This window comes from Hibiscus syriacus, unplaced genomic scaffold (genome assembly GCF_006381635.1).
Source record: "Hibiscus syriacus cultivar Baekdansim isolate YM2019G1 unplaced genomic scaffold, ASM638163v2 tig00117048_pilon, whole genome shotgun sequence".
NCBI lineage: Eukaryota > Viridiplantae > Streptophyta > Magnoliopsida > Malvales > Malvaceae > Hibiscus > Hibiscus syriacus.
The window spans coordinates 4,690,526-4,706,379 of record NW_024063538.1 but is presented as its reverse complement, the minus strand read 5'-3'; the positions used below and the strand labels follow the sequence as shown (position 1 = coordinate 4,706,379).

Below are 15,854 nucleotides of genomic sequence, written 5' to 3'. Positions count from 1 at the left end.
ACCCATAATAATAAATCTAAAAAGACATATAAAAATTCCCGAGTTATGGAAATACCATATGATCTTACTTCAGATACTTGAGTTTCGATCACCTTAGCTAGAAAATCTATGCATCCATTTTACATCATCTTAATCATAACCATTGTTGATATCACTTTAATGATATTTCACTTTTTCATCAATCATTATTATTTTTTTAACTTCTCCTCATTTTTATAAATTAATCGCTTCTTGCGACTATTAACCCAACCTCAATGTAGACACCAACACATGATCAAAATGATCTAAAACTCATTAATAATAATTCCATAAGATTCACCGGTAACATAAACTCCTGAATCTTTATCAGACATTTACTATTTGTCCTTCTAACCCTTGTATCATGACCTGACCTATGGGTCTTCCGCTATAATATCACTCGATATAAAGTAGAATTGAATATTTCTACTTTGGAATTCCTTATTTCATCATAAGGAAATATGTATAAATTTTCCAGATCCAAATATAATATTTTCGAACAATTGATACATTTTCCATCTCAAATGGAAGTCTCAATGTTCACATCGTTTAATAAGAAAACTTGATAAATTGGTAGCAAAAACTTCATAGCAGTTAATGCTAAAATCACACTAGTAAATAAAATTTACTCTTTTTCTTATCATTACGAACTTGACACTTTTCAAGTTCTTGAGAATCCATCTCAATCTAAACAATAATTCATTGTAGCATGAAAGGCTAGACAATCCATTTTCGCATATTTACCTTCACAAGGTAACTCTATCCAGTTTTATGGACTTGATATTTATTCTCAATCCAACTTATAACCATGTGATTTACCAATAACTCAACTTTCTTTAAACTTTTAGCGGAAAACATATTTACCGCTTACTCAATTTCTCTTACTCAAATCAACAATAATTTAAACAATTTAATGCCTAGCTTAAATATTTCTCACTTATTTAAGCTTACCTATAGAAACTTCATAATCATTACTAGATTCATAAATCTCCTCTGAATCCTCATCCGATTCAACTTTTCTTGTAATCCGTTCAAACTATTTAATCGATTCTTCTAATTCAGAATCTTCATTAAAAACTGGGGCATCTCTTCTATAAAATGGAGTAAAATCCTTTATAACATCCACCCTTCTAAGGTGTTTTACATAAGTCATGTCGTGTCCCATTTTGGTTGATTTCAATCTCGACTTTCTTTCCAACATCTGAACATAGTCAGAATCATCATACATTAGTAAAGAATAACTTTACTCCCAATAAACATCATCACAGTATATATACAACTATCAGTAACTTTTGACATCCTAGTGGCATGTATACACTTTTTAACTCAAAATAACCTCGGTTTAGTCCTAGAATCGGCTAAACCTGTAGCTCTGATGTTAATAAATGTAACACCCATAACCCGTATAATTATACTTATACAGATTATAGATGTCACCTGTATTTTTGAAAACCATTTTCACTTCAAAATTGATTTAGAATTTATTTCTTTTAAAATGGTAAATAATATTATAAAAAATATCATATCATAAGAATTATGTTTCATTATAACAAATTTAAAACCAAAGTATATTTTTATGAATAGTGAATAGTGAACAATACCATGAATAGTGTACCGATGCACTACCACAGTACGTGAACAGTGCATCGATGCACCTAAATTTCGAATCAAAAGTGTGTATCGATCCACTGCAACAGTGCATCGATACACTGCTACAGTAAATTCCGAAAAATACATATAAAATTCATAAAAATTAACCTTTCATCACTATAAAATTTCCATTTTTGTTTCCAACTTTATTCTAAAAAAAAATCATCACACGTAAGTAATACTTATGAAATTAAAAAATAACTATCAATAAATTCATGCATATTTCAATTAAATTTAAAATGCCATAAAATCATATTTCCAAATATCCATATTTTACATGATCAAAATGATATAAAATCTCATTTTTCCTATAAGCTCGTAAGCTTATTCTACCAATATACTTACCATTTATTCTATAAGCTCGTAAGCTTATTTTACCAATACACTTACCATTTGTTCAATAAGCTCGTAAGCTTATTTTACCCATATACTTATCATTTGTTCCATAAGCTCGTAAGCTTATTTGCATGGTTACCATTTATTAACCAATAAACCATAAACCATAGCCTATAGCCCAATATACAACCCTGAGAACCCTGGGTATTTGAGTAATATTTCCACCGTAGTGCTACACATAAGGTCGTGCCCACCATATACACTGAAGTGTATTACACATAAGGTTGTTCCCACCATATACACCGAAGTGTATTACACATAAGGTCGTGCCCACCATATACACCGAAGTGTATTACACATAAGGTCGTTCCCACCATATACACCGAATTGTATTACACATAAGGTCGTGCCCACCATATACACCGAAGTGGATTATAAACTTGCAGCTGCTATACTCTATGGCATGCCAACTATACCATGTCCCTCAATGACTTACTTGGGCATATAATCTATTTTATTCAATTCATCCATGGCAAAGTATTCTATCCATATTTAACATTGGGCAGTTCATACCCGAAATAACATTCATGATAAAAATCATATGCAAAAATCAGTGATCAATGCATTTTATTTTCAACCTTTGACATATTTAGAATATATCAAATATATGATAAATGACATAAATATCATGTCAAGATAAACAAATTTGACTTATCGCAAGTCTTCCTGATGATGTATAAAACATACATGTATAATGTCATGCATGTATTGCACTCACCTTGACACTTTATATCTTTCAAAATATGAGCCTCACTATATTCCATAATAAACCCTTTTTATACTTGACTTGCGTCAATCACAAATCAATAATAATTTGTATAAATCACAATTCATAACGATTACATATGTTAGTATTGTACTAACATAAACACATTCCAAAATAACTCCAATAGCTTGAACTCATTTTCTATCAAAATACTCAATACTTAATAATTCCTATAACATTGGAACCAACTTTTCCAGTTTACCCAAAATGGTTCTTCACCATTTTACCACTTAAATTCTTAATACTACTAATTCCAACATTAAAATATATCAATTATATAACACTTAAACAACAACCCAACAATTTTCCATATTCAGATAACTCAAACTACCTTTAATGAATCAGTATTATGTATTTATAAACACACTGGAATTTAATTCCGTTTATTCCGTTGAAAACTAGACTCGAATACAAATCTATCCATATAAATAACTCCTAATTCATTCTGTACAATTTATGGTGACTTTTCAAAGTTGATCAACAGAATCTGTTTTGCAGAATCTGCTGTCCGATTTTTCTGACCTTTCCTTAGTTAAAAATTCATATCTCTTTGTATACACCTTGAAATTGATCCACGTTTGTTTTAAACAGAACTGGATCAATATATGAACAATATATATAAAAATAACCTCCAAATTATATTTATATAATTTCTGATAAATTTCCAAACCCACTGAAAAATTCAAAATATAAATTGTTTTCTTAACCTCATCCTTAGGTTCTTCATAAATTCTCACAACCAATTCTTTAAAATCACTTAACTCTTCAAAACCCATAAAACACAAGAATCATCATCCTCTTTCATCAACTCAAGATGAACTTGAACATGAATCCTAGTAATATTCATGTCAAAATGTAGAGAATTGAACGTAGAACATTTTTCCTAACCACACCGAGTCTAATTCTCAAGAAATAGCTTCAAAATTCAAACTAAAAATGTTTTCCTTTCTTGCTTGAAAGTGTCAGACCTTGGAGGAAGAAGAAGCTGGAAATGCTCATCCATGATTGATATTTAATGATAAATAAATCTATCACATGACAATATATATTATAATGGCATTTTTTTATTCCTTTCAATGAGAAATTCTATTTTTGCCCTTAATGAATCTTCCTATTCACCATAAAACCAAGCCACCTGATCCATATCATATTACAAAGTCAAATATGAATTAATTTGACTTTCATTTCCGAAATTCCCCTTGAAGTTTCAAAAATTGTGTTTTAGTCACTAAATTCCACTGTTTCGGTTAAATCTAAAAAATTGCACATTTCCAAACCAAATTTCTTTGATCCAAAATATTAAAATAATATTTCCAACCATTTTATAACATCCTTCAAATATTTGTGAAATTCCAATTCGATATGAATTACCGATTCCTTATCGGCTTTAACCCTTTCTAATTTTTCTTTACTAAATTCCAAATCCAAAAATATGATTTCTATAAAACCCCACTCTCAAGAGTAAACTATCCATTTATGGAATAAAATTCTTTTTAGGAAATTTATCACTTAATTCCTCAAACTTTTTCCCAATTTTCTATTTTGACCATCAAACTTTCCAAATTTTCATTTTGGTCATTGTCTAAATTTTTGGGTATTATAAAGTCAACCTTCCTCAACGATGATTTGGAAGAGGAAGTGTATGTCATTCAACCACCGGGATTTGAAATAAAAGGAGAAGAGCACAAGGTGTTAAAACTACACAAAGCATTGTACGGTTTGCGACAAGCACCTAGAGCTTGGAACTCAAAACTGGACAAGTCATTGAGGACACTCGTTTTGAGAGGTGTTCTTTAGAGCATGTCGTGTACAAGAGAAATCAAGGTAAAGGGAATTTAATTGTTGGAGTCTACGTGGATGATTTAATCATCACTAGAGAGTGTATTCAAGACATAGACAAGTTTAAAACACAGATGAAGAAATTGTTTAACATGAGTGACCTTGGGCTACTAAGTTACTATCTGGGAATTGAAGTCTGTCAGAATTCTCAAAGGATTACACTCAACCAATCAACATATGCAAGAAAGGTTTTAGACAAATGCGGCATGAAAGATTGCAACCCTTCAAAAATCCCGATGGAACCTCGTCTGAAACTGAGCAAGGAAAGCACAATTCCACCTGTAGACACAACTCTGTACCGAAGTATTGTTGGCAGTTTAAGATATCTACTGCACACGCACCCAGATTTGGCATTCTCTGTTGTCATGGTGAGTAGATACATGGAGAAGCCCACAACGGAGTACATGGCCACAGTGAAGCACATATTGCGGTACGTGAAAGGAACTTTAAACCTCGGTTGCGTTTATGAGAAAAAGGTAGGAAGCTTGGAGCTGATCGGTTACTCCGATAGTGATCTCGCTGGTGATACTAATGACAGAAAAAGTACCTCAGGTTTAATATTTTTCCTTGGGTCATATCCTATTAGTTGGTGTTCACAAAAATAGAAAGTTGTTGTGTTATCTTCCTGTTAAGCGGAGTACATCGCTACCTGTACAGCAGCGTGTCAAGGAGTGTGGCTGGGACTACTGTTGGCATATTTGTTAAGGATCGAGGTTAAGAAAGTGGTTCTAAAGATCGATAATCAGTCTGCGATTGCACTGAGCAAGAATTCAGTTCACCATGAGAGGAGCAAACACATCGATACCTGATTCCACAACATTAGAGATTGTGTTGAATCAGGAATGATTGAAATTCAACATGTTTGCAGAGAAGATCAGTGTGTTGATATTCTGATAAAGTCACTTGCAAAATTGAAGTTCTTGGAAATGAGAGAGAAAACTGGTGTGCGGATCGTCAATGGAGGACAACAAGCTTAAGGAGGAGATTGTTGAGTTAATCTAGTTGTCTCTAGGAGTTGTCTTTGTATGGTTTTGAAATTTAAGCATATTTTAGGCAGTTAGTATTTAGTGTCAGCAGTTAATAAAAGTAGAGTAGCAGTTATTTGAGTAAAGTTGATATGGTTAGTTTTATTTTTAGAAAACGTGGGCTGTTATGTTAGTGGTGCAGTTATGTTTTGTATTTGCTTGTATAATAAGAAAACCAGAAAATGATGCAGTGTGTTGAGCATCACAAAAGCCTCTGTTTTTGTTTTGTGATCAAGTTTGTTACTAACTTTAAGATAACCAACATGCCATGCAACGTTATCGAAAGGAAAGTCTTGATTCTTTGCGGGACCTGTGTTTGCCTCACAACTTTCCACGATTCAGTAGTTTCATGGTGGCAGGTCTGGGATAATACATCATAAGCAGACTTCGTGGTGAAGCCCTTAGATTGATCCCAATGCCACCCAGGTTTGTCGTCACCAATTGATGGATTAGGAGGATATATGGTTGCAATTCGGTTACACATATCTCATGGAATACTAGTCGATAGCCTATTCCAATACCAACTATATGTTCCCGTGACCATCGAGCAAATCGGAGTTGGTTGTGATTAACACTAAATAAAACAGTGATTGGCCAGCGATTCGAGAATGTCTAGTCAGTTATCATACCAAAAATCAGTATCAATTCCATTTCGAACATTCAAGACAATGCTTCTTCGCATATCCTCCCATATGCAATTCAAACCTTGTCAAAGTCATGAGCATCTCGGACGTTTTATACTCAACGGAACCACCCCATTCCATCGATAGTTTCTCTTGATAACCTTGACCCATAGTTTATCAGTTTCTTCCACAAGCAGCATTCCGATTTCCATGAGGAATGCATTATTCTGTCGACCCACAACTTCAAAACCAAAACTCTGGGCTATCATCTCTCCTACCACCATCACAGTAGAACCAATATAATATGTTTAGTGTAAAATTTAGATAAAATTTAGGTATATTAACAATATGTTTTCTATATGAACATGTAGAACGAATTCTATAAACTTCTATATCAAGATTTCTTAATTTAATAATAAAAGCAACCTTGCTTAAAAATAATTATAACAAATACAATTTAATAAAAGCATCTTACATTTTATCAACCAAACATCATCATATATTTCAGACCAAATGAACTAAAGAAGCTACCATAAAGTTAACATAACATTCTCATGTCAAGTAATATTACATTCCAATAATATTACATTCCAGTAGTCTTATTCAAAAAAATAATATCATATTTCCTGAACCAAACGTTTCTAAATAAAAATCAAATCTTTCTTCTTCTTGGTGTTTTTGGTGAGTGAAGATACACCAAAAATTCATGGGATGTTTAATGTTAAGCCCCTTAAAAATCTCTGTTTCCCAAGAAAGAGATGTTTCATATAAAAGGTTCTCTCAAAGCTGTTGGCAGCAGCAATTCGGGCTCTAATTCCCCATGTGGGGTGAAATAATACTCCACCATGTCTTTTCTCACCTCCTACAGCCTTGGAGGATCCCACTGCAAATTGATCACGCACAAATATTCGAGTAAGGATATAGACGTGTGCATGTGTGTGCATGTGCGTATACATGTGTATGTGCATGTGCGTATGAGTGTGTGTGTGCGTGTTCATATCGTTGACTTCTGTGTATCCTTCTCTTCAGGTTTCGTCTTTTTAAATTAAGCCGGGTCTTACGTTTCTGTCTATATGCAGAGATTTTTACGCAAGGATTTATTTACGGGGATTACTTCCAATTACAGACGCGCATATGAAGACTGCATATAAAGACTGTTCAACTATGTATTTATTTATGTATTTATACATGCATTGTATTTTATCTTTATTTTTAATTTTCTGACTGCCGGAAATCTTCCACGGAAGCTGCTCTCAATCCTGGCGTTGGGGGCAGCCTACTACCGTACTTTCCCCTTACCCCATTGCATATGGGAATAGGGTTTTATTGTAGTTGTTGTATTTGGGAAACACTCTTTATGTAAAAGGAGAAATATAAAGATCATACCTCAGAGAAATCATTAGAGACCTGTTTGGAGATCCCAGCAAGGGACATCCTATATTCTCGAGCCAGACACTGATCAAGAGATTGAAATCTACCTTCTCGTATCTAATTAATTCAACAAATAAACCAAAGAAACTGGTTACCAGCTAAGAATGCAATTTAAAGCAGTTGTAAACACTACGTCGCTTACAGATCGTAGGGTGACTTTCAAGCTCAATGGTGAGGCTTCCTTCATTTTTCCGAGCACAGTCTTGCACCAATCATCCTAAGTTCCTGCTGCCTCGGTTTCCTGAATGGATGAATTTTTGGAACATTCAATGGCACATGTAGCCAAAAGTCTATATGAACAGCATACACGACTACATAGAATTAAGCTTACCAGAGAATCAATAATTTCCTCAACAGTGTCATGGCAGAAACATTTATCGATCGTCTCAATCCTGGAACAAAAAACACGTGATAACGCAAGACAATTATAAAAACTGTCCTCAAGTGCCATAGTCCCTGAAACAACGATTACCTGTGAAGAATGCTGCTCCTATCAGTATAAACAATGTCACCGTACTGTGCAAGAGAAGACTTGATGGTAGAAGGTTCATCGTTCAGCAAGCTACCTAGATGTTCTTCAATCCAAGCAAGTCGCTGTCATGGACAGCTCATTCAAATAAGACGAGAAAAGAGAAGCCGGAGAAAAAGAACAAATACATATGGAAGAGCAGAAAGAACAAACAGCGTTTAAACAATAGTGGGTAGCAAGGCCACAGGCAATCATTTAGACACCGTTAAGCTTTTCTCCTGTTAGTGCTAAGCATTCGCCTGATGAAAACAGTATACATGACTTGTTAAGATGAATGGAATGTATATATCCAGATACAAGCAAATAATATAGACAAATGGAACATTCTTACATCTAAAGTAGAAAACTATATGAAATATTTAAGCTTCGTATATCAAGGAGTTTAGCTAAGTATTTGAAAACTTATTGAAACGGTCATCACCAAAGTAACCAGGTAGGAGAGAAAGATAAAATGAAGCCCCTGCATCCGGATGGAACCCCAATTGAGTCTCTGGATGAGCAAAAGCCTGAAAATCTTTTGGGCGTTAAGACACATTTATACAAGTCCAGAAAATTGAAAGGACAAATATGGGGGCAGAGGGATAGGGGAGGATTATGTGTTCGATTTATATTCCTGATTTTGAGCTCTCGTTCATTCAACGGTTTTCTTTATCGAAAGCAGCAGTAATAGCATAGTATATATCTCAAACAACTACAAGAAGAGAAGAATGGTTGTGTTTCATTCTACTAAAGAATTTCATCCAAATGATATCACCCTCCCTTCTTCATGCTGTCTCATTCAGAAGCATGAAGTGGAATTATAGTGCATTGAAGGTATGCCAATCATAAGAAACATAATGAATTGGATCAGTACCATGAATTCAAATACAAGAATTTTTTGTGAAGGTATGGACCACATACAGTTTTATTGGTCACTAAACAAAACATCCCTGGGAGAGATATTCCACCTCCACATCCCATCGTTATACCATCCAAGATTGCCACCTGCGTGTATGGGCAGTACACATTATTATCACACGTCTCGTATGCACCAAAACAATTCAAGAAGTACTTCATATGGTATCCATCACTCAAAAGTTTAATTCTCACGTGGCTTCAAATATGTACCTTGTACGTATAAGAACTTATACAGCGTCTCAAAAAAACTTCTACATTCTTCAACTTTCCCTGCACAGATATAAGAAGTTGAACCATGAATCACAATTTATTCAAAAGCTAGAACTTAGTCGTGATTACGAGACCAATAGAGAAATTTAATCAGAATGAAATTCCATCGAGATGTTTGATGTGATAAATTAAGGTATCAATCAAAGATAGCTTGGAACACTCAACACTCATATGTTCATTAAAATTCCTGCCCAACTAAGTTGCTCTTAAATTGGTCTAACAGAAGCCATACTCAAGTCGCACTTAGTTTAAACTCTCAAATCAAGTGAGTAAACAAAAATGATAGGTGGCTAACCTTCATGAAGTGAGTGATAGAGAGAAACAGCATCAACACCAGAACAGAAAGCCCTGCCACTACCCTTAACAATTTTCAAAACAAAAGCTTAGACGAAAACGAAGATCGAATCCGAAATGTCAAGGGCATGAAGAAATTCCAAATACAGAAGACAGATCCAATGTTATATACCTTCATTAAGACAAATCCAATGTCGGGGCTCTCTTCCCACGATTCATATAATTTCTTCAACCGAGATGCCTATAAATCGAAAAACAACTTCAATTAATTCAAGACCGGAAGTTAAAAATGTATGAACTTTAAGATTAAAAGCAAAACAAGAAAAAAGAGAAAGGGCAAGAAATTAACCATTGAGTTGGTAAGTGAATTGAGAGCAGAAGGCCTATCGAGAATGGCTGTTCTTGATTTAGCTCTTCCTTCCACTAAAACCTGAAAACATTTCACTCACCAATAAACAATCTTTGACAAAAAAAACATGAACATGGGTCATCCATTTTTCTCGGAAATTAACAAATTTAACCTAAAAAATCATACTTGACACAAAAAACTATAAACCCATAAAAAAACCAATAATTTTCTCAAAAACCTGGATCTTGGAAATCATCATATGGGGCGTAGAGTGGCTGAGCAGAGAAGCATCTTTGATGGGGGAGGAACCCAAGTCTTTGAAATGACTGCCTTGCTTTTATTAAACCTTTAGCTCTCAGCATCTTTGCTCTTCTTCTCCTTCTCTTTCAACGTTCCTTTGCTCTGAGCTATGGAGAAATGGGACTGATTGTTTGGTTCTGAATGGAATTATTTAATGTTTAATATTAAATCGTTTAATTATATTTTTGAAGATTTAGTGTTGATTGATTTAATAAAATAATATTAAATAATTCAATACAAAAATATACTATAAAGTTAATTTATATAAAACCTCTAAATCATCTAATATTTAAATTTAAAATAAACATACAGTCCTTAAGTCTTTATTTGTTGCCTTCTGCACAGAGGAGGTTTTGGGGTTTATGTATCGAGGATTGATGGTAGCCGTTGGATTTACTGACTACCTTAGTCATATAAAAAAAACTCGGTTCGGTATAAGTGAACTGAACGAAACATAATAACAAGTCCACAGAGGTAGGGCTAAGACCTATGAATTCATTCTTGGTTAAATTGAGGATTTGGTCCCTAGATTTTAGTTGCGCATGCGTTAGTCCTAATAATAATTCGATTCTGATTCTAAAAATTTTAAATCTCGACACATTAAGATGATTAAAATCACAAATTAATTATTTCACTCTGTTATACTTTTAGAGATATATTTTCAAAATTAACTCTATCTATTATAATTTTCAATGGACTTCTTTTATTAATCAAGATCCCTCAAGCTTCATAACTTTTAATTGATCACAGTTACTCGACAAGATTATTGGCAGGACTACAAGTTATGCTAGGGTCAAATAATTAAATTTATATGCTTAGTTTATATATCTGCAAATAACAATCACAATTCTGAATTTTACATTCACACGTAGTTAAAATTAATATAAAAGTCTCGAGTCACAAGACACCGTCTTCTTCACATCACTTATCAATCAATTTTTTCCAACTTTAATCATATAAATTTATTGATCACGACTCCTTGTCCATTTCAAAAGAGATAAATCGAAATTAATTATATAATCATTGTTTTTATCAAGATATTGCATCAAGAAAAACTCAACTATCAACTAGAACAAGCATGAGCATCGATCGACATGAAATATATTATGAAAAATTTTGATATGTTGAGAAACAATGGCAGGATTATATGTCCCGAAACTAATATCGGTTCCTGTTGGTTTTTATCCTGAATGGTCGATCCTATCGAGTTCACATTTTGTATCAAAGGCGAACACAATTTTATAGAAAAATATATAATAATTTAAAATTAAAAAATATAATAATTTTAAAAAATAGAAGGTGAAAATATATTTTTAATAGAAAAATACATTAAAAAATAAAAAAATATAATAATTTATAATTTTTAAGACGGCAATGATTCTTACTCACTTTCCTCAATTCATCCTGTAATATTTGATCTAATTTCAATTGAACGTCGAAGAACACAAGACATTGGCATGGACGGGAGTTCATGGGGTCAAGGAGAGACTTGACCCTCGTCAATTATTTTCTTAATTATGAATTAATATTTAAAATTATATATTATTGAAAAATAAATAAAAAAATTTATCAGACGCCTTCAATTAAAAGAATTATATTTATGAAAAATAAAGTCTTCAATTAAAAGAATAATATTTATGAAAATAAAAAATATTTTAGCCACGATATAATAAATTATTAGTTTCGTCCTGGATATTGGAGTGAGAAAGCGACTACAAGCACATTGCCATTAATATGGTGATTACATTACGAGATGGATCAAACGGATGGTGGAACTACGGTGATACCCCTGAAAATTTTTAAATCATTCTTATATTTTAAATATTTTTTTATATATTTTAGTTTATTAAATATTTTTTATTTTATCTAATTATACACTCCCGATATTTTATAATTTTGTACACTCTAAACTTTTAATATAATTTCTTTAATTTACACCCTAAACATAATTTTTTTATGTCCATCTCTCGTTATATTTTCTCTGGGTGGAAAACGATAAGTTAGAGACTTTTTCATGCGATAAACAAAGGATCCACAATCATCAACTACAATAAAATCCTACAAGCTTTTTATACTTTCAACAGTTTCGGGTTTCTTGATGAACAAACACCACCATCCTTGTCTAGGAAACAGAATATCTCCCGTGTCTTGAAGAAAAACCCGATGACTTTGTTTCGCCTCGTACCACCACCGAAGTCGGACTTCCTGAACTTCGGGAGGTTTCGGAACTTCTATTCTCCGCATGTCCCTTCCCTACTACCCACAGCTTGCCAAATATTCTCCTAGATCTAGATGGCAGTAGCTGCATGCCACTTTCACTGGTTTTGCTGTTCTTGCCCAATTTACACTTCTCCCGGATTCCATCCTCCTCTATCTGAACTTGCCTCATTGTTTCCTCGAGGGAGTTGCGATCTTGGGTCGTGGCTTTACTACGAGGACCGGAGTAACATGATTGTGCTCCAGCTGCAGCCTTAACTTGCTCGAAGAAGATAACTCGAACCACGACACATAGGGAAAGTCTCTCATTGTGTGCAGCATGCATAGATGCATCCATAGTCAATTTCTTGACATCCATAACCCGCACATTTTCTTTGTTTCACCCTTAGTTAAGTTTGGATGCTCCTGCAAACAAAAAAGCCCATTTTCACACTGCAAACAATAAAGATACGAGTAATTTTGTAGCTAGACCACGAACATTTTTAAGAACTAAAGGTATTACAAGATCAAGTTATCAACCCCGAATACCGAGATCTGAACATAGTATTACTTGATTGCAATATCCTGAGTGAGCTTTGAGTTCTATTTAACAACAATTCTGCCCTCTACTAAATCTAACTAAAGAAGCATCTACTAGTAAAGCAATTGAGATTACTATGTTATAAAGTGACAGACCTTGCAAAGATCTGCAGGATTGGGTTCTGTCACAGGGTCTTAAATGGTGGTTAAACCTTAAAAGTTTTCACAAAACCAATTAAATCACGCATCAAAGATATTATGTAATTCTAGAATTTGAAATTGGTTTCATAGTTAAAAAGCCTACCTTCAAGTAGATGTCAATGGCTTTGTAGAGTCCATCATGAACTGGTCTAGCTAACTCGGAGATAGACTGAGACAAGTCGATGAAACTGGCAAGGGAAAGATTCAAATTGTGTGCAATTTCTTGAAGATATTTGTCGATATGTTTACCAACGCACAACGAGGATCCATGCCCCAAGACAAAACCAGTACGTTCCATCTCATTCTTTCCAAGCTCTACATCTTGACTATGTTTTTCATGTATCACATACATGTTCACAATTAACTGCACCATTCCAACGTCGTATAACGTTGTTTGGGGAGACCGTGCCAGGATTAATAAATCCTTAACAGAAGCTTCATGCAACTTTCAACAGATTCAGCAAGAAACTACATGAACAACCCACACTATTATCTGAAGGCAATAAGAAGGCCATTGTTTCCACTAGTAACTTGTTCCTCAAGGTATATACATCTAAAACCAAGACTCCAACAGAATCCGGAAACCATCTGACAGCATAAGTTTTCAAGGCCTCACCAATAATTGCACCATCCATTCTTCCCTTTGATTTCACAGCAGTCATGACTCGCTTATATAGATCAATCTCTAACTCACATATATCTTCAACCCACCAATCCTTTGGGACAGATTCGATCTTCTCTCGAAGCTTCATACTGTCATTGACTATCTTGTCCTGCACTGATAACATCCGGTTATATGTAGGACCATGTGATGTTTTCTGGATCAACAGAGGTTTTCGATGCAATGGAATCAATGCATCTTCCAACTATCTTCAGGATTTCAGACCAACGTAGAAGAGACTAGGCAGTTTTTAGAACAATAATTGAATCTTTCCAACTATGCAATATGCTAGAGATAAGAAAGACTTCAATTTTGAAAATCAGATTACCTCGATCAACATCCTTGGTCATCTCTAGGTATTCAGTAGCACAACGAGCAGCCACAACATTGTAAGCATTTAAAGTAACAGTCATCCCATAGCAGAATTTTGCACAAATTTCAAATGCGCTCGCCCCTCCAGGAAAATCAACCATACTAATTTTGTCGCAGTTATCTTCACTGGCTTTCAGCACTAGTTTTTGAATGCGGTTGCTCTTAGACAATAAAGGAAACTGCACAGCACATCAAAAGTTACGATTAACAATAATAGTTGAACACCGCAGACAAAGCATTCTAGAAGTTATTCATAAATATAAAAGTTAAGTATTGTTGGGAGAGGAGATCATAAAAGTGAAAAAGATTCGCCACAAAAGAGTCATCCGAACAAATTCTGCAAGATTTCTTGGAATCACAGTACACTGCATTGAGAAAACTTTGCATACTTACAGCCATGAAATGGTAACAATAACAATATTATTTATTTAGAAGCAAAAATATTGGTTAAATAGTTATTTGAAGAAATACATTTAAAATTTTCATGAATTTCAAGTGGAATATAGAAAGAAAACTACTTAAAGATGAACCAAATGCGAAAAATCAAGCTAAAAACTAAGAATCTATAGACACTACCGCTAAAGAAGCGTGAAGATTAAAAGGAAGTTGAGCAAACATTGTGAAGGTAAAATTTCAGCTCGCCAATCTTAATGGTATCATCTGTTTCCAAATCAGATGTGACATGCCTGCATCAACAGATATTTTTCTGTTATGGCGTACATACACAAGAAATTGCCTTGACGAGGAAGATTTCAGCAAAGATGAAGAAAACAACTTTGAAGGAATGAAAAAAGAACAAGACAAGAGCCAATTTTGCCCCATTGGTTCTACCAAAAGAACCAAGGTTATTTGGACACCCAATCAGCAATGTTTTAAAGAGCGCGCTTGAGGCGCTACGCGAGGCGAGGCGTTTAGAAAAAAGCCTCCGACCACCAAGGCGGCGGCGAGTACATGAGGCGGCAATTCAGTCGTCGGAGGCGGCGAGAGGTGAGGAGGCGATGCTTTTAGCGATTCACGTATAATGACCCATTTCAGATTGGGCTTTAGATTTTGGGCTCTGGGCTTGATTTTCTTCCAACAGTCAGACCTTTTAAATGCCGATTACTTACATCGATGTATTCCTGGAACTTTGAACTGTCTCTTGACCTTCTAACGTCCAATTTTTTAATTACTGTATGTCTATAAATCATGATCCAAGCTCTCTAGTTTCTCCGATGCATACCCTAGAGCTTCTTTTCCCTCCTAAATTTTTCCTTCTCCCTCCTCCATTCATGCTTAATTCAACGATTGTTCTACATTGAAGTTGAAAGCAGGCTCCTTTCACAGTTTCTCCTATCTCCTCTATCGATTTTCTCCATTAAGGTAAGTCTTAATTTTAAAATTTGTATCACTGTAATGTATGTAATATGCAATCTGCTTTTCTTTTCCCCTCCACTCCTACATGGTTAATTTGCTTCACTGTAATTTGTTAGATTGTTTTTCTAAAATGGCCACCAA

General features: G+C 34.3%; 1 protein-coding gene and 2 pseudogenes across 1 annotated transcript; 1 reads left to right on the top strand and 2 right to left on the bottom strand.

Moving 5' to 3' along the window:
• Window positions 1-4,743: 4,743 nt before the first annotated feature.
• LOC120197578 (uncharacterized mitochondrial protein AtMg00810-like) lies at window positions 4,744-5,478 on the top strand. The gene is made up of 2 exons (XM_039199061.1): window positions 4,744-5,221; window positions 5,303-5,478. The coding sequence occupies exons 1-2, from the start codon at window positions 4,744-4,746 to the stop codon at window positions 5,476-5,478; spliced, it is 654 nt and encodes a 217-aa protein (XP_039054992.1).
• Window positions 5,479-7,020: 1,542 nt separating this feature from the next.
• LOC120197577 lies at window positions 7,021-10,449 on the bottom strand (annotated as a pseudogene).
• Window positions 10,450-12,373: 1,924 nt separating this feature from the next.
• LOC120197575 lies at window positions 12,374-15,179 on the bottom strand (annotated as a pseudogene).
• Between the last annotated feature and the right edge of the window lie 675 nt (window positions 15,180-15,854).